The 19,872-nt window shown below is 48.3% G+C and overlaps 1 protein-coding gene across 2 annotated transcripts in view; it reads left to right on the top strand.

Moving 5' to 3' along the window:
- Positions 1-19,872, top strand: part of EXTL3 (exostosin like glycosyltransferase 3) — a 174,257-nt gene that overhangs the window by 111,686 nt on the left and 42,699 nt on the right. For both annotated transcript variants that reach the window (XM_019537213.1, XM_019537214.1), the window contains one exon: positions 12,641-15,250. In XM_019537213.1, coding sequence (XP_019392758.1) covers positions 13,103-15,250 — 2,148 coding nt within the window. In that variant the 5' untranslated portion in view covers positions 12,641-13,102. The remainder of the gene's footprint in view (positions 1-12,640; positions 15,251-19,872) is intronic.

The following is a 19,872-nucleotide window of genomic DNA, read 5'->3' as shown; positions in this document are numbered from 1 at the left end:
GTGACCTGCAGGAGATCATACTGGGCTGAAGATTTGATAAGTGGTGAAAGAGGTGGGGGAGCAATAAGGAACAGGCTTGACAAGGCTTGGCGTGAGCTACTGGTAGGGATGAGCAGTTGCCTGCGGCTCTGCAGCTGGTGGCATAAGAAGCTTTTTCATGGCTCACCATTAGAGTTGTTAACGTTGCCGAACAGGGTCCGAGAGGCCTGTACTACAATTCATCTTGTCTGTCTGTTTTGAGGCAGGGGGTTGTATTTCTACTGAAACAGTCAAACTGGTGCAACTGGTGTCAGTGCAGTTATACTGGCATAAAGGCATCTTAGATTAGGGCAGCTTATTTCCTGTTCTTGATTGGACCCAGCTATAGTAGTATAAGCACCTATTGACTGGTCAAACTGGGGAAGGGGAGCTGTAAAAGGTATAAACAAGCACAAGCCCCATGATAACATATGGTACGGTGATCCCAATGAATTGCCTTCCTCTGATGCATCCAGAATATGTCACTGTCCTGGAGAAGGCCTCAGGCTGGTTGGGACATTGGGCTGCTGCCATCTGGGAGATCTGTGGGTACAATAAAAAGGTGAAAGACTGTCCTTCTCCCAGGGGGACTGGCTGATGCAAGTTATAGGTCATGGGATAAAAGAGCCTTTTGCATCTCAGGTCCCTGATCTGGATCTAAATCTGGGCATTGCTACAGTCCAGTGGCTCCTCGATTGCATGTTGGACTGTGCAGCCCGTTCTGTGACGAGCATTGCTGCCAGGTGCAAATTCCTCCGGCTCTATAAATATTGGCGCTTGCAATACTAGCGTGGTACCTAATCCTTACAGTCGTTTGGTTTTGCAGCGTGATTGATGGGGCCGTCAGAAACCGCGGTGCCTCCATTAACATGGGGCTGAAGCCTTCTCTAGAAGGTGCTGAAGGCCATTAGCTGGGCTAATGAGATAGCATGCAGCTCCACGCCCCTTCATTCAGAGGCACTTCTGGGAGGTAGGGGAGACTTTTCTCATGCTCTCCAGTACTTGTAGAAACAGGGAAAGGGAAGGAACATAGTGTGAGTTGATGCAAGGCAAGGAGCTCTGTTCAGTAGCAAATTAACCTGATTGTTTGCCAGAAAGTAATGGGATGTAACTACAGGTTGGCCTGAGAGAATCGTAGCCTTGGAAAGGACCTCAAGGAGTATCTAGTTGAACCCAGATGCGTTTCATAGTATGGTCTGAGAGCTGTGCTGCATGTTACACTTACGATGTGTTAACTGCATTTAAAATATGAGCGTCCACACGTTCAAGGACTAAAACATACACTAAGTGCAGTTGTGTGGTAGCAAAGTTCATGCTTTTTGTGGGAGGGGTTTCTCCCCAACTTATTAAGAGCTCAGGTATTGTCATCTGCCCCACAGAGATGATGAGTTCAAGACCGGTGCGTGTGGGAGCTGGGACCAACAATCGTGGTAGAGATCACAGCAGACATTACTATGCTACAGCTTAGAGCATCTTCTAGCTTTTTAATAGGGCATGGGAATGCTTACGACGATCTGAATAAAACACGTGCCAAGTCCCTGAGGTAGGTAAACTCCTTACTTCTGCATCAAAGTAAGGAACTTGGTGTTCACCCAGGCTTCGATGGGGGGTTTCCCCCAGCCAGCAGACATCCAGCTTTCCACCAGTTTGAGTTGGCATAGCGGGGACAAGGAACGATGCTCAGATTCTGCATGGAGATACTGGCCTGCTTAGTATCTGTGGTACTTGACCTCCAATAATTACCACTTGCAGGCTGCTTTTGTGGGTTGGCAGGATGCTTTTCAGAGCCACCATTGAACCAGAGAGCCATCTAAGTGTGGGAACCCCTTGGAGAGTCTCTTGATGAAGAGCAGACTACACGGGGTTTTCTCCTGTGTGTAGTAAGTAAGTGCTGTTGTCCTGGGCAGAGGGTGAAATGCCTTCCCCACCCCAGGGCCACTCCAGCCTGTAGGGAATAACCCTTGTCCCTCCCAGCCCTGTGCCCTGCCAAGAATATTTACCACCAAATTCAGCTGGTGGGAATAATTTTGGTATAACTACAAGGCCATAGACGCGGGGTAATTAAGAGCTATCCGGTATGCCCTGCTGAAAGAAGCAGCCATTCCAGTTTGGGAAAAGGTAAGGGGAGTTTAGTTTAAAATCACTTAATTTTTTCACTGCTAGGTGTTGGCCTTCTGTGATCCTCGGATCCAGATTCACACGGCTCTCAAAGCGCTTGAGCTGCTGCTCGCTGCCTGTCCCGGCAAAACAGAGAAGTCCTTTCTCCAGGAGTATTGGTTTCTGTGCACTAGAAATCGTCTGGTGTCTTAAAAGTGAAACAGATTGTGTCACCATAAAGACGCCTGTCACGCAGCTGTCATATCGGCCAGGCGTTCCTTCTCAAGCTCTGTGCACAACCGACTTCCCGCACCGCGGTTAGAAATGCAGTGTTATTTCATGTCCAGAAGAGTGGGGGTATCTTTTTTATCTGCAGTCTTCCAGAGCACAAAAGGATTTTCTCGTGTGCTGGTTATTTCTTTTGTGTTCACAACTGTCTCAGGACCTGTAGGTGAGTGGAAAACTGGAGTGAAACAAGGAGATTGATTAAATACCTCTCCCCTGCCCTCCCCAAAAGGAGTAGTGTATTGGGGAGCATACAGAAAAAAGCTTGAGCAGAAAAGGACCTGAAACAGGATCAAGCCAGGAGAAAATGCAGCTTGAAAAGGGGATGTTCTCGAGGGAATGAATGGCAAGCTGTGCCCTAGACTTCATCTCTGTTTTAGTTCCCCCTTGCCTCTGGAAAATGGGGCTGATATTTGCAGCTCCGAAAGACACAAGACAGGATCAGTGTTCATGAGATGATTAGCCCTTGATAGCAGGGAAGGGGACATGGAGGGGTTTAGCTGGCACGATCCATCTATCCCAGGTCCCCTCCGGTTCCTCGTACCGTAGTTATCTGAACACTTTGCCATCCTGGGTGTATTTATCCTTGCAACATCCCTGGGAACTGCTCTTTTTGAAACAGGGTAAGCAAGGCACAGCTGAACTGACTGACTGATGTATGCCGGGTCATCTAGAAGGGCTCTCGCAGATGGGGCCTTCAACTCTGGGCTCCCAAGACTTCAGGTAGTGCCCTAACCACTGGACCACCCTTCCTCTCCAGATGTAATCACACTCGAGACCTTTGAGATGAAAAGTGCCTCAAAAGCACAAGCCAAATCTCTGCCTGTTTTGCAGGGCTGCCCTGACTTGGGGTTATCCTCAGCTCCTCTTTACAAGTGGGGAAACTGAGGCACAGAAGCTAAATGTTTTATCCATGGTAATGGAGCAAGTCGGTGCCAGAGATGGGACTACCCCGCAGTCCTGGCTCCCATTCTTGCCAATGTAACCTCCTCGCCATTCATCCATCGACTCAGACGTATCGCCAAACATACAGACGTATCTATGCTCTGGGTACAACTCCTCCCCCCCGCCAACTCCATGCTGATGAGCTGCTGTGTTTTGATGCACCTGGGTTTTACAAGAAGCTAGAGCCCTGTTGCAAGACGCTGGCAAGCTGGCCCTTCCTTTGATCTGACACCGGTCTTGACTGGCAGTGGTTTCCAATTGCCAGCCAAAACTGGTGAGAAGGATCCTTTCAGAACCGTAGATTGATCTTCTTCCTGCTAGGTCCAGGAGTCTGCAAATGCTGGCATTTGGTCGGGGTGCAGCGCCGAGGGGGAGCGTTCACAGCAGCGGCTGGGAGCCTCAGACACTTGTGCCTTGTGTGTTGTGGCCGTGGGCAGCGAGGCTTTGAGTACGCTTTGCCCCTGAGGGCTTGGGCTGGAGCGGGTTTCTTGAGTGGCATCCACTACTGCTAGCCCAAGGTACCCATCTGATGCCAGCTCTGATCTCCCACTCCCTCAGTTGACGACGTATAGGAGGGTGAGTGAAAGGGGGCAGCAGCTTGGCAATGCTCTCCGAAGTTTCTTGCTTGTGGCTTTTGCCCCCTTATACCTTCCCCAAATGAATGAGCCTGCAGGGCTCTCCCCACAATGCAGAAGCTGTGGCCATCTTCCCTCTGATCTCCTTGCAGCGTGCCTCCACTGGAGCCACAGTGCCCGGGGCTAAAAACAGACTGTTGGCTTGGTTTGCATTTCATAGAAAAATGAGGGTTGAAGGGACCTGAGGAGGTCCAGCCCCCTGCTCAAAGCAGGACCAGCCCCAGCTACATCGTCCCAGCCAAGGCTTTGTCCCCTCTGGTCTTAAAAACCTCCAAGGATAAAGACTCCACCACCTCTCTGGGAAGCCTGGTCCAGGGCTTTACTACCCTCCTGGTGAGAGAGGTTTTTCCTAATATCCAACCTCAACTTCTCTTGAGCCCACTGCTCCTTGTTCTTCCCTCTGCTGCCTCTGAAAGCAATGCCATTTGCCTTCTTCACAAGGGCTCACTGCTGGCTCATATTCAGCTTATTTCCCGCTGTCACCCCCTGGGTCCTTTTCTGCAGAGCTGCTGCCCATCCAGTTGGTCCCCCGCCTGTGCCGGTGCATGGGGTTGTTCCAGCCTAAGTGCAGGACCTTGCATTTGTCCTTATTGAACCTTGCGCTTGTCCTGATTTCTTTTGGTCCAAACTGTCCTAGGTCTCTTTTAATCCTAGCCCTACCCTCCAGCACATCTATTACTCCCCCCATGTAGGGGGAGCATTTTGAGCATCTTGTCTCCTAACAAACCCCAGACCTTACAGATGGCCCAGCCCAAGGTCCCTCATTAGGTACCTGTGAATTATTTGACCTCAGAACAGTAATTTGATGTAATTGCCATTTCAGCCTAGCTTTGATGCGAGTCTTATCCTGGCCTAATCAGAGCTGCATCAAAGTAGGTGTCTGTCTGTTAGACTGGGACTCCTCTTAGACGTGCTGCTCCTTGGCCTGGATTACCTGCAGTGAAGAGGGACTGCAGCTCCTGGCCCCACCTAACATGGGGCTGCCTATGTGCATGGTCTCAGACCCTGGTCTGGATCCCTATGTGCATGGTCTGGATCCCAGACCAGCAGGAGATGCTTTTATGGGTCTTGGCCACAGCTGAATAGTACCAGTTTCTGTGTGAAAGATGATGGTTTCTCCCCCTGCAAAGTATCTGTAGACTGGGGAAGGACGGGTAGAGTGGGGAACAAGTCTGACCTAGGTTTGGGACTTGAATGGATTGAATCCTCCCTGCCTTGGGTGAGGACCAAGTTGTGCCTTAAACCTGCCACTGGCCCATGGGCAGCATGATTGACACCCCTGCTAGAAGGAGTATGGCTGCTCCTCGTCCCTGGCTGCATACGTGGCCGTGCTGTTCATAGCTGGGGCAGATGTAATCTGTTATTGAAGATCCCAGTGAATGTTTTCCAGACTCCTAGACACCAGGATGCTTCATCCCTGCCGTTAGACAGTCAGTCTTCCCCCTCCCAGAACAGGGGCCAGGTTGCATTTCTGTAATAGAAAGCGAAGAGCGGAGGAGATGGTTCCCTCCCTCCCCTCTGTGCTTCCTTTAAACAAAAAACCAAAGTGCTTTTTAATGCTGGGGAAAGGTGCCAGCCTGCCAGCTTTGGAGATGTGAGTTGTCTATTGGGACGAACAAAGCAGCAGCCTCCCTAATGCAAGGTTCCCCAGGGTGGCAAGCTAACTCACTTCAACATTGACCCAGAGAGGCTGCCTCTGTGAATGAGAGGTGAGTTTGTTCATTTTTCGCAGCTCACCCATGACGTGATCTCTCCGCAGAGACTGAAGGCTAGGCAGGCCTTTGTCAGGATCAGGAACTGCAATTTGCTTTATACCTGGAGTGCAATTAAATATGTACCTCAGCCTCATCTCTTTTCCCCCCCGCCCCCCTTCTTTTCAGAGCAATAATTAAATTTGCAGATTGTCAGGGCCTGTAGTGGATTGGTTAGTTAGGAGAAGATGAAAGGAAATAGGAGAGAGGTGGAGAGGGCAGGGACTGTGTTTGCTGCAGAAAAGATGGTTTGGGCATCAGCCACTCGGCTGCAGAAGAGGAAGAGATAATGTCGGCTTTCTCCTGTATTTGTTGTACTCCCTTGGCAGCAGGCACTCGATCTGTTGGGTGAACTGGTGTCTCCCACCAGCCCTTGCTCTGCTTGCTCTGCAGGGCTTAGTTGCAGAGAGAAGGGGTATCAGGGCAGGGGGGCGTAGAGTAGAGGTCGAAGACCCGCATTTAGAAAACTAGGTGCTCCAGGGGCCGGTGGATACAGGTGGACCAGGGCAACTTTTGAACGCAGCTTTGGAGGACGATAACTTTCCAGCGGTCCTGAAGCATAAAACTGACCTGGCTTATTCAACAAAAATGTAAAAGGCCTGAAAACTCCCAGTAGCCAAATGACCTCCCTGCCCAGCGGAGGAAAGGTCATTGTGCTCACCCTGAGAGAAGGAAGAAAGCTGGGAAAAGGAAGTATCTGTGGATCTGGTTTAGGGAGGGTACAAGACCAGCTGAATCATACGCCCAGGTTTTGGGGGACCAAGCATTTTGGGGAACGGAGCAAGGGCCTTTCAAAGCAGAACTGGCCCTGGTATTAGAAATGGGAGAAGGTAGGTCATCCTGAGACGGGAGTTTCCCACCTGAGGAATGGGAAGCCGATTAGATGAGCCGTTAGCAGGGGGTGGCTATAGTTATCGCACTGCTGATTGTCTCTGGAGAGCGACTTGCCCTTTTTGTGTCGTTCAGTGCATCAGGCACTCAGCAGTCGCCTAAAATTTCTGCAAGGCTTTTCTCAGCCTGAGCTGGTACTGGTTGAAAAACCTGCGCCGGGCTTTGGGACCAGGTTAGCATGTTAGCCAAGGTGTTAAGGCCTCTATCTACTACTGCCATCCTATTTTCAGATGCTATTTCCAGCGGGAAAGCAGCAGTCACTTACCTGCACTTGCTAGTGAAACAGCACTGCCTTGGTGACTGTCACACTGGTGTCTGTCTCTGCTTTTTTCCTCCTTTTATCCAAATAACAAAATGCATTAAAACCTCAGGCTGCATCTAGGTGATGGGGAGTAAAATCTCTGGTAATAAAGAGCAGCCTGAAAGTGTCTAAAGTGCTTTCCTTATCGCTAGCACATATTTCATACTGACAGTCAATAGTTTTAACTGATCCCAGGCCACGTGTGTTGCATTTCAAGTACCTCCCCAGCCTCTCCCCATGTCTGCTGAGTTTAGCAGGAGCTACAAAAGTCCTGCAGGAAATTTCAGGTCTCTAATAGCACGGATTTACTTGCGATTTGTCTTTTTAGGGGTTGTTACAGGACAGGAAGGATCCAGAGGTGGAGTACGACCGTTGACGAGTTTCATAGGCCAAGACAGCAGCTTTCCCTGACTCCGTTCCCACCTCCCTGCCCGAGAATTGGGCCCTTTACATGCTTTGTGCATTTACAGTGTAACCACGATCGGCCTGACATAAATCAGGGAGAAAGCCTCGGGGGGTGGCTCCAGATCCTGTCGCGTCCAGCTTTCCTCTGGCCAGGCAGAGAGTACCAAGTGCCAACCTCATCTCAGGTTTTTTGGGAGTGTTGGCATTTTAATGGCCCCGACTACAGTTGGATCTGAGTGCTTCATCATCTTCAGTGTTGCCGTCCTGACGGGGCCTCTGAGAAGCAAGCAAATGCTTTTCTCTGCTTTCTGCGGCGCAGGAGGTGAAGCAGAGGCCCAGGGAGGGTTGGATGATTCGCTCAAAAACCTCCAGGGACGTCCGTGTCGGGACTGTGACATTCATGAAACCTTTTAGTAGAGCTTCATTCGTTTCCCTCTGGCTGCTTGAAGTGAATTTGGGGACTATGGCCGGCACACCCTGCATGCTCCTGGAGGTTAAAAGAAAGTTAATAAAATCCTATTTCCTCAGGCATCCCTGGGATGTGTGCCGTCAGCTGCTCTGAGCCCATAGAAACTGAAACCCCGTTCCCCAGAAGACAGAAGTGATTGGGGTCCCCAGAGGTCCTAACAGGATGCTGGCTGGGTCCTTTCTGACACAAATGAAATCTGAAGATGGAAAAAGAGAGGGCAAGTAGCATCAGGGTTGAAGGGTAGTAAGACCTCCGAGGGGACCCAGGCTGCTGCAGGCATGGCACAGGTGACCCCATAGCTAGATGCACCCAAGCATTTGCCCCTGTTGTGTTAGCAAGTGTTGCACCTTGGAGCTGGCCCCGTCTCAGTGCCCGAGACGCATTTTAGGGGGTACGCGGAGTTGGGATTGCTGACGATTAATGCAGAGTTGGGATTTCTGATGGTTAACGCTGCTTGTCAGGGGTTCGCCTACGGCGCTCAGCTCTTAGGAGCTGCTGCCGTCCGTAATTCCCCCACCCACTCCCAGGTGCTCCATTGACATGCTCCATGTGGCTGCTGGTCTCGGCCCAGAGACGGCTGCATTTCAGCAAAGGGCAGAGCAGCATCGGTGAGGTTGCGTAGCTCTTTTGAAGCTGTGTGGCTGAGGGGAGCTATAGCAATGAAGTGATTAATGCTGTCTCTGTCTGCAAGACCTGTTTTTTGTTTTTTGTTTTCCTGACAGCAGATGGAAGCTTTTTTAGAACTAGTGAGTTTAAATAAACTTTAACTAACAGCAAAAAAAAGCAAGCACTTTTAATGGGTTGTTTCATCCTCTGGCACCTAACAAAACCCTTCTGTTCCAAGGCTGGGCACAGGGTACAGGGAAAGTATTCTGCCATTACTAGGCTCCCTCCATTTGACTGACAGCCTCATGCAGGGACGAGGGATTTGCATTCCTCGCCAGCCTTGCACCTCCATGCATGCAAATGGCAGCAGGTGTGCGGGGAATACTATTCAGCATGAGCCCAGACCTCTCGCCTGTCTGCCTGCCCCGGCCACGCTGCCAGGAAGCAAGAAAGCTGACTTAGCCTGTTTTGACTTTTTAGCCCTTTTATCCTCCCAGCCTTTGGAGATTTATGCTGCTGCCCTTTGCTTGGCAGAATTATGAAAGTACGGTGTTTCTTAATTTTTAGTCTCTGGGCTGCTCTTTAGCTTCCAGCAGCTGGCGGCTGGGAGATTTCCTATTTAAACATGGGGAGCTACATTAGCAACCCCAGTTGCCCTTGCAATGAAAAAGACTCTGGGAATTGTGGCAGTATTAATCATTTAGCCTCCCCACCCCCTCAGTTTGTCTGGTTAAGATCAAATCCTCAATTTATTTTCTGGTATGTGCTAACATACTCAGATCTTTCATTGCCTCTCCTCTCCCTTCCTCTCCAGGAAAGCAAATCTTCCCCCCCGCCAGTTTTTTGTGTGTTCTGGTTAACACCCCTTTGTTGTGTTTCTCTTTCCCATTAACTATCCATGAACGTGCTGGGCTTTCGAATGGAGCCAGTGAAAGATTGGTTATTGGCAGCCCAGCAGAAGAGTCTTGAAAAGCAGTTGTCGATGGGAAGTTGTCATCAGGGGAGCGTTTCTAGTGGGGTTCTGCGAGGATTGGGTCTTAGACCTGATGCCATTCAATGTTATCAGTGATCTGAGAGCAGATGTAAAATCCCTGCTGACTTCAGCCATCCGGAGCTTCTCCTTGCGTGTGCTCATCAGTCGCTATATGAGGAGGTCACCGCATTGCAGTCCATTCACAGTTACAGGTCACAGCCAGGTTCTTGTCAAAATATTCCCAGCATCCGGTTCGCTCCAGCCACCGAGCGTACAGCAAAGTGGGCAGACTTCAGCAAACGTGATCAGCAGAAGGGACTGCAGCCCCACGTTCAGGGAACGCTGGCTAGTTAAGCACTCCGTAAGAAAAAATGCAGCCCTAAAGGTAACCGGTGCCAGTACATTGCCCAGGTCAAGTCACCAGTCTTGGTGGGGCAGCATGCATCCCGATGGGTTAGAATTGCAAGGGAGCAAGGGTATGTAATTATCTTGCCATCTGCTGATGCACCACGGACGTCTGCCCACTGTTGGGTGCATAAGAGCAACAGTTTTCGCTCCCTGGAGAAATGGCTGATAACTTTTAAGCAGTTGAGTGGTGGGAGAAGGAGCTTATTCATTAGGTTAGGGGTTGACAACCGACAGCCTGCAGAGCCACTGCATCCAGCCCACGGAGACTTCACCTGCCCCACGGCTGGGTGGTGGCAGCGGCTCCTAGCACTGGCCTTCCTCAGATCCTAGCTGGCTCAGTTTGTTGTGATAAGAGTGCCATCGATTTGATATGACGTCAGGGGCATCATACATTTGCAGATGAGAGCTGGGCAGAATTGTTGGTGATGATAGAGACAGAATATCCACAGTGTGATTATTTGGTAAAATGGGCATTTAATAGCCATCTGCGAACATGCCATGCTTACAAAATGGGGAGGCTGTACCCTGGAAAGCTGGGACTCGGGAAATAATTTCGGGGTCACAGTGAACAGGAGCTCCCAGTGAAATGCTGTGGCTCTAAGGGCTAATGTGGACCTGTGTTGGATAAAGAGGGCTGTATTGACTAAGAAGAAGGGTTGAGACTGAAGTGGAGTATTAAGTCTGGTTTTGGTGCCAGCATGTTAAAAAGGATGGTATGAACCTGGGGAGTAGAAAAGAGCCACACAAATGATTTGAGGACTGGAGAAAATGCCTTTCAGTGAGTAAATTAAGAGCTCAGTTGTAGCTTGTCAAAAACAAGATTGAGAAATGACTTGATTACAGCATATAAGCACCTTTGTGCGGAGAACAACTGTGTACTAAAGAGCTCTTTAGTATGAGAAAGATAAAGAGAGCCAATCCCTAGAAGCTGAAGTCAGGCAAATTTAAATGAGAAACTGGGGACAGTCTTAAATTAGGGCAATTAGTCTTTAGAACAAACGAGCAGGGTAAGCAGTGGTTTATCCAGTTCTTGATGGTCTTCACATCAAGGCCTTTCTTGAAATTCAGCTTCAGCCATGCACACAAGTTATTGGATTCAGCGCACGGAGAACTGGGTGAAGTGAAGTGTAATGGCCAGTGAATACAGGAGTTCACACTGGATGATTTGGTGGTCCTGTCTGGCCTTTGACACGGTGAATGTGGTTGCTGCCAGCCCAGCTGCTCTAATCGGTACCCGAGAAGTGATGCGAACTCCAGCTGGTGCTATGAATTTGATTTTGTGACTCCCTAGTCTAGGCTGAAACATCGAGGTTGCTTCATAACAGCTTTAAGCTGCCTGTGATAAAGCCCTTCTCAAGAAGCTGCTGGAGGGCCGCACACGTGCTGTAGAAGTACAGCACAAACTCGTGGGAAATTGTTACTGTCTTTGCTACCAAAACAGGGTGGCTTGTGCTGGGAACTGCACAAGGAGTATCAAAAACCATTGCCTTGATTAAATAACCATTTAAGATGTATTTTTTTTCACTGCTGCCTGATTTGAACTAGTTATTAACCTGGCAAGTTGGATTAGCTGTTCATGTTAGTGTTACAGAGTGCTTACCAAAGCCTTGGCATGAAAGAAATGTGTGCGTATAGGAGGCCGGATTAATCATTGGTGGAAATCAGTGGATGAATTTAGTCCTTTGTGATTAACATAAGCTGGTGTGAGCAACTGTAAGACCCTTTAGGCTGAAGGTTTGTGCAACAAGCTGTCGCTGCCATCATTCTTCTTGCTCTTTGCTGTATAAATACCATCATTTGTTATAAAATAGCCAGGAGCTTCCATAGTGCATAGAGAAAGTGTTGCTATAATTGATTCTTTTTTTCCTCGGCGACCCTGGTTTAAGGCCACCTAAATTTAGTTCAGAAGATGGTAATAAGAAAGCAGGATGATGAAGGAAGTTGGAAATGGATATCCATACTTGGCTGCCAGTAGGTGCGGTCTCCCATCCAGCAAAATTTCCTAACGTTTCTTAGAATATTTCCTACTCCACCTCCAAAAAGAAACCAAGTGGTGATTGGGGTACTGGTTTGGGGTATGGAAGACCCTATGTTCAAGTCGCTGGTCTGAATGAGGGCGGATTTGAACCTGGGTTTCCAGTATCCCAAGTGAGTTCCTTGATGGTTGGACTTAGTGTTCCCCTCTTTCTCCCCCACCACGAGATACATCTTTCCTGGTACTAGTGTCCATAACCCTTTCACCCCAAGAAGTATTTGTTTGGATGAATCCTTATTTTTCCAACTGGAAATAGCTTCGAAAGATTCCTGGCCAGCTTTGGTCCTGAATAACATTAACGTTACCTGGTAAGTACAGTTTGCCCTGACTACAGAGGATGTTCTGCTAAGGTCCCGGACTGGAACAGCGAGTATCTCTGCTCCTGTGTCGCAGTTGTAGCACTTGGGTGCTCTGTAAGGCCATTTGCCTGAGAGTGGCAACATACCTTAAGACCCCATCCTTCAGAGGAGGAAGCCGGGACACAGAGTTGGGTCACTCATCCAGAGCATCACAATGAGTCGGTGGCAGGGAAAGGAATAGAAAAAACAAATGGCTGCTCGTTTCTAATCATGGACCACGTAATTTCAAAAAAGAGTTGTTTAGATCGAGTCAACACAGCTTTCTCAGTGGCAGCGTCTCATGAACCCTGGCAGTTCCTCAAGTTCACAAGTTATTTACTCAGTAGGCGTCAGACAAGTGATAGGGAATCAAAACAGTGATGCTCCTCTTTAATTCTGTAGATGCTTTTAATAAATGTCTCCTTTGTAGTTTAAAGAAGCGTCATTTTTACATTGTCTGAATATATGATTGTTCTTTTGTAGGACCGGCGGAGGAGAAACAGCCCAGCCGTGATGAGAGAGACTGACATTTATTCAAGTATCTTCCAGCTCGTTGTCAACAATGGCTGTCACTTCTGCATACTCGTTGGATGGTGATGCAGCATGTCAAGAGCAATGGTACAGGTTGCCTTGATGCCATTGTACATGTTTTGTTCTGCCTGGGACTTCATATTGTCATGACAACACAGTGACACCACTAGGAACAGCCAGTTAACGGAGATCAAGAGGGAAGTTCAATGACTGTTGCTAACAGGATCCAAAGTTGCATTTGCAACAAAAAGGCCCTGAGCAGCCATCTCCACAGCAAGAAGATGAAATTTCCATTCTATTGGCCCTTTATCAAGAAGGCACAATAACATTTCCTTCTAAAGACTTGCTAATAAAAACTGTTTTGGTTATGGCTACTGATCCAACGTGATTGGGCGTCCACCGACTCTCGGACTCATGACTGGATATACGATGTTGCGAAATGGGGGAGTGGGGAACGGAGGCCAACCCTGGATGTTACGATGGTCCAGTCGGATCCGGCTCACCTGGCTTAGCTTCACCCTGTTCGTCATCCTCGTCTTCTTCCCCCTTATTGCCCACTACTACCTAACCACCATTGACGACGCAGATGATGCCGGCAAGCGCATCTTTGGCCCCCGCACGGGCAATGAGCTGTGCGAGGTGAAGCATGTCCAGGACCTGTGCCGCATCCGCGAGTCGGTCAGCGAGGAGCTGCTCCAGCTGGAAGCCAAGCGGCAGGAGCTCAACAGCGAGATCGCCAAGTTGAACCTGAAGATCGAAGCCTGCAAGAAGAGCATTGAAAACGCCAAGCAGGATCTCCTGCAGCTGAAGAATGTCATCAGCCAGACGGAGCATTCCTACAAAGAACTGATGGCTCAAAACCAGCCAAAGCTCTCCTTGCCAATCCGGCTACTGCCAGACAAAGATGACGCTAACTTCCCTTTGCCAAAATCCAACAGGAACTGTAGGCTGCACAACTGCTTTGACTATTCACGCTGCCCGCTGACATCTGGCTTCCCCGTGTATGTCTACAACAGTGACCATTACCCTTTCGGAAACTCCTTAGACCCTTTAATTAAGCAGGCCTTTGAGGCGACGGTCAGAACTAATGTTTATGTGACTGAAAATGCAAACATTGCTTGTGTGTATATAGTTTTAGTGGGGGAGCTACAGGAGCCCATAATGCCAAAACCTACTGAACTAGAGCAACAGTTGCACTCTTTGCCATATTGGAGGACTGATGGACACAACCATCTGATCATTAATTTATCGAGAAAGTCGGAAACACAGAATTTTATCTATAACATTAGCACAGGGCGTGCCATGATTGCCCAGTCCACCTTCTACGACGGACAGTATCGGCCAGGGTTTGATATTGTGGTATCGCCTTTGGTCCACGCGATGTCTGAACCCAACTTCTTAGAGATCCCACCCCAGGTGCCAGTCAAACGAAAGTACCTGTTCAGTTTCCAAGGAGAGAAAATTGAATCTCTCAGATCCAGCTTGCAAGAGGTTCGCTCGTTTGAGGAGGAAATCGAAGGCAATGCCCCAGCTGACTATGACGATCGGATCATTACCACCTTGAAGGCTGTCCAGGACAGCAAATTGGACTTTGTCTTGGTGGAATTCACCTGTAAGAACCAGCCTAAGGCAAGTCTGCCCACTGAGTGGGCTCTTTGTGGAGAAAGGGATGACAGGCTAGAGCTACTGAAGCTATCTACTTTTGCACTGATAATCACCCCGGGGGACACTCATCTGGTGATCTCTGCTGGGTGTGCCATGAGACTCTTTGAGGCTCTGGAAGTCGGAGCCATCCCAGTGATTCTTGGAGAGCAAGTTCAGCTGCCCTATAACGATGTGATCCGGTGGAACGAGGCAGCCTTAATAATACCAAAGCCACGTATCACAGAAGTGCACTTTCTTTTGAGAAGCATTTCTGATAATGATCTCCTTGCCATGAGGAGGCAGGGCCGTTTCTTGTGGGAGACCTACTTCTCCACCTCCGATAACGTGTTCAGCACAGTCTTGGCCATCATAAGGACTCGAATCCAAATTCCAGCAGCTCCCATTCGGGAAGAAACTGCAGTGGAAATCCCACATCGATCTGGCAAAGCTGCCGGTACGGACCCCAACATGGCAGACAATGGAGACTTGGACCTGGGGCCTGTGGAAACCGAACCACCCTATGCGTCTCCCAAATACCTTCGCAACTTTACCCTCACGGCAATGGATGTCTACAGGAATTGGAATTCAGCTCCAGGACCTTTCCACCTCTTCCCCTACACGCCCTTCGACCCTGTTTTACCTTCAGAAGCTAAATTTCTAGGGTCTGGAACTGGATTTCGACCGATCGGAGGAGGAGCAGGTGGTTCTGGGAAAGAGTTCCAGGCTGCGTTGGGCGGCAATGTCCCCAGGGAGCAGTTCACGGTAGTCATGTTAACCTATGAGCGAGAGGAAGTCTTAATGAACTCCCTAGAGAGGCTCAATGGACTCCCTTACTTAAATAAAGTGGTGGTAGTGTGGAACTCTCCCAAGCTCCCTTCTGAAGACCTGTTGTGGCCAGACATTGGCGTCCCCATCATGGTAAGAAGGACCTGAATACTCCATATTATCTGAATTTTACGGCGGGGGTATAACTTCTTCTAGAGGTATTTTTTGGGGGTGTTGGTTGTAGCCGTGTTGGATTGAAGGGTGTAGGCAGATGAGATTTATTTGGGCAGATGTGATATCTTTCATTAAACCGACTGAACAGTTGGAAAAATTGTTCTTTGCAAGCTTGCGCACCCTCCTTCAGGCGTAGGGAGAGTTTCCTGGTGTTTGTCTTCTCTCTGGGGGTCTAATAGATGTTTAAGCCGATTTGCAAAATGCAGGTCTGTGAAAATGCAACTGTGTGGCAGGGATGATCAGAGAGGGTAGGAGTTAATGGGTGTGAGACAGGTAGGTGGGGCGGGGGGAAACAAAAGAGGGGAATGTCGGCAGGTGATAAAATGTAGCTGGCAAAATCTAGAGAGGTTACTTGGGGTTATTGGATGGCAGGAAGGCTATAATGTGCCATACATCCAAAATCTGGTGGATGTGCCATAAATCCAAAGTCTGTATTTAGTCCATTGGTTTTTTTTAATATCCATTAGATTTATGAAGTGAAGTTCGTAGGCTCATCCATGAAAGGTGTTTTGATATTACCCTTAATTTAAGTTTTGTGGGGCGGGGATTGGTTTTCTGCAGCTGTTGGGCTGCTTGGCCTATTCACCCGATGGCATGACTAAGTCCGTTGTTAGACGCAGGGCTTCACAGTGCAAACTGAGGACTGAGATTTTAAAACACAAAGGAGCCTAACATCCAGTTCTTAGAAAACACGACCTGCTTCTCAGAAGTGCTCGGCACTTGGGAGCTGCTGGATGTTTTGAAAAGCAAGTTGCGCGTTGAGGAACCCAAAGTTATTTTTTTTTAATTCTTAAGCTGCTTGTTCAGTGCTGCCGTTTTACTCTGGTTGGCATTGTAGAGCTGTTGTTACTGGCTCTTTCCTACTGCCTGTTCCTAAATGTTTTACCTGACACATTGCGTATTAAAACAGAGAGGAAAGATCCAAAGCAAATAGAGGTGTGCAGTGGGTGGGGTGGCCAGTGCCCTGACGAACTTTACCATCGACTATTACAAGGGCTCGTGGATGAACCATATGAGACAGAACATACAGGAGGCATGTTTTTGGAAGGGTTTTCCCCTCATCTAAATTAAAGAAATTATATTCTTAAGGACCTCAATGCTTCATAGGTTGCAGCTACCAAAGTAGCTATCAGCTGTGTTGCCATGGAATTAAATGCTGCTGTCCCAATGGCAGTTTCCCTTTATCTATCTATCTGTCTCATAGAATAATAAAATCGAGGGTGGGAAGGGACCTCAGGAGGTCACATCTAGTCCAGCCTCCTGCCCAAAACAGGACCAGCCCCAACCAGATCACCTCAGCCAGGGTTTTTTTGAGCCAGACCTTCAAATCCTTCAAGGATGGAGAGTCCACCACCTCTCTGGGGAGCCTGGTCCAGTGTTTTACTACCCTCCTAGTGAGAGAGTCTTTGCTAATATTCAACCTCAACTTCCCTTGCTGCAGCTTGAGCCCATTGCTCCTTGTCCTGTCGTCTGCCCCCACTGAGACCAGCCCAGCTCCATCCTCTTTGCAACCCCCTGCAGGGAGGTGAAGGCTGCTATTTAGTCCCCCTCAGTCTTCTCCTCTGCAGACTAAATCAACCCATTTCCCTCAGCCTCTCCTCACAAGTCATATCCCCCAGCCCCACAACCAATGAAAACATTGCCCTCCACTGGACTCTCTCCAATGTGTCCACATCCTTTCTGTAGTGGGGGGCCCACAGCTGGACACAGGACTCCAGATGTGGCCTCCCCAGTGCCAAATGGAGGGGAAGAATCCCTCGATGTGCTGGCAGTGCTTCTGCCAATGCAGCCCAGGATGCTGTTAGCCTTCTCAGCAACAAGGGCACGCCACTGAATTGTGCGTGTGCATGTGAATATATATCTTTTTACTTCCTTGTAATTCTTAGTAGTACTCTGTCATCCCTGCACAGGTCTTTCTCCCCCAAGGCATTGTTGACAATCAATATTAAATATAAATCTCCAAGTGCGTACCCAGGGAGAGTGCACACACAAGGCGAGCAACAAGGCAAGATACAGCATTGTTTGAATGCAGTCATGTTTAGAGGACAAATAAAAGGATAATGCTTTATGAATTTAAAAAAAAGGAAGGGAGAAAGATGGCACTTAAATACACAGGCTGTGGTTTATGTGCTGGGGCAGGTTTGTGCTTGAATCACTCTTTGGACTGCCAAGAGCTTTATGCTTCACGTGAAAAGATGCATTGATTTTAATACGGTGTTTTATTATTGTTATAATGTCTAAATCCTTCTGCTCACGTTTGAAACCCCTTATGGTCCCGAGACAATGCGGAGAGAAAATTGCTCAGATAATTGCAAACCAAACTTTCGCGTTTGTCCTATTGAACGTTTGTATTCTGTGAAACCCTCCCAGCCTTCCCGCTCAGAAAGAGTCCCCCCCTTCACAGCTGAGCTGTGCTGAGCCTTTTTCTTTCGGGAGTCGCTGATGGGTGTCATTTTGTGAAGGAGGAGTGTGTTTCTAATGATCGGCCATTTCTGCACTATTCCTGCCATTTTGTTTCTTTCCCTGCAAAAGCCACTGCTTCTCATCGCGGTAGCGCCGGAGGCCTGCTTGCACTCGGTTGACAATTAGAGAATAGAGATCATGGTCCAGTGAGCGGTAGTGTCTTCATAACCATCTCAGTTCGATTTTTTTTTTTTTTTTTTTGGATCACTAGGAGTCCAAGTCCCAGTGACCACCGGTATCTCCAAAGTGCATAAACTTAAGCATCCAGTTAGCCTAAGCTAGGCCCTATGATATTTTTTTAAATTTGTTTCTTGGCTTCATATATGTAACTTCTGTTGGGAATTAGTGTAGGAATTGTGCTTTATGGAGTCCCCCGTGTCTGGGGGGGAAGGAAGTAAAAGCAATAATGCTAGCTGCCCCTCTGGACCTGACTCACCAAAGAGATGGAGAGGGCCATGCATGAAGAAGCAGCAGAGAGTAAAGAAGCATGAAGCAAGGCTGCAGAGTTCAGTCCCTTCTATGGGAAAGTTGTATGCGGTAGGAATAGCAGACTTTCATGGGGCATGAAGCAGAAGAGGATGCCTTTATTTTCCAGGGAATAAAAGAATTGGCCTGCACTTAAATTACAGCTACAAAAATGGGTTGAGTTTCTTTCTTTCTTTGATTTCATTTCTCCTACTGCCCAAACAACTTCTCCATATGACTGCTTGGAGCAGAGTAATAAGAATAATACAGCCGTGCCTAAGTGATAGTTGCTCAGAGCACCTGAAACCAGAAGGCTTCAGAAGTAAAGAAAATGACAGTGTATGCAGGATGGGGTGAGCATTGCACACAGTGTAGATGTGTCCAGGGAAGAAAGAACATTAACAAATATTGCCGCTGGTAAACACGAAGCACAAGCTAATTGGCCAGCCTGTGTATTACAGTATAACAGTGCAGGGAATCAATGAATTGGACAGGCACCTGGCTGGGGTCATCTGACCCCAGCTTTCCTGTCCAGGGCAGGGGCTCGGATTTGATGATTTAATGGGTCCTTTCTGACCCTAAAATCTATGAAACTATGAATTTTGTCTGTGACCAAACCACAAGCACTTGGAAGCCATGGCAAACTGACCGTGTCTACATGAGACACTGCTGCGCAGTAGCATTGGGAGGCACTAACCGTGACGTGACGCTACTGTGCAGTAGGAACATGCTAGTGTGCCGTAGCATCAGAAAAAAACGTGCGGGGACATTACTTTTCAGTCATTTAGTATTTGGTTACGCAAGTACTAAATGACCGCGCAGTAACAACTGCTCATGTAGATGCGGCCTCTTTTGACCAAATTCCCCCTTTCCTCCCATGAAGTGGCAGTAGCAGAGCAGAATAAATAACTAAGGGTGAGTAATCGGCTGTGTTGTTTTGTGCTTGCAGAATACATGGATGAAGTTACCATTTTCTTCAATTTACTCTTAATCCACATGGGAAGGGAAAAAAAGAATCGATTGCAGGCCATTATTGAGCATTGGGTAGTTGGTATGCAAGCCAAGCCACTTGGTTGCATTTGGTCTCCCAAGTCACATGCGTGATTTCTGCTTCCCAATTGAGTGTAACTTAATCAGGAGCCGGGCTTGGAGCCACTGGGGAGCTGAATCTTTCATCGAGTAGGAAAGAGAAGATTAACAAGGTTAAGAAATGTGTTTTATTCTCAAGTCTTTTCCTTTCTGAGCCATATATCCTTTGCCTGGAACACCCCTCATGGAAATATCAAGCTACTGCTGCATGATCTATTGGCTGTAAATCAGGTTACTGTAAAGCCCCCAGAGTGCTAAGCTTTAAGTTATATTAACACTTTAACTATTAAACTACATTTTTATCTGGTCATATTCCTACAAAGCTTGGCTGTGTGTATGCATCCTGAAAGGCTGTGGTTAGATTCACATATAATGGAGGTATCCTGTGCCAGCATCCTTGGAGAGGGATAGGGGTGGAGGGAGAAGAAGGAAGGTGCCCTGTAACCAGTGGGGTCCCTCAAGGCTCTGTCCTGGGACCCATACTGTTCAACATCTTCATTAACGATGTGGACATTGGAGTCAGG

This window comes from Crocodylus porosus, unplaced genomic scaffold (assembly GCF_001723895.1).
Source record: "Crocodylus porosus isolate Cpor-Errol unplaced genomic scaffold, CroPor_comp1, whole genome shotgun sequence".
NCBI classification, from domain to species: domain Eukaryota; kingdom Metazoa; phylum Chordata; order Crocodylia; family Crocodylidae; genus Crocodylus; species Crocodylus porosus.
This window is presented reverse-complemented; position numbering and strand designations above follow the sequence as displayed.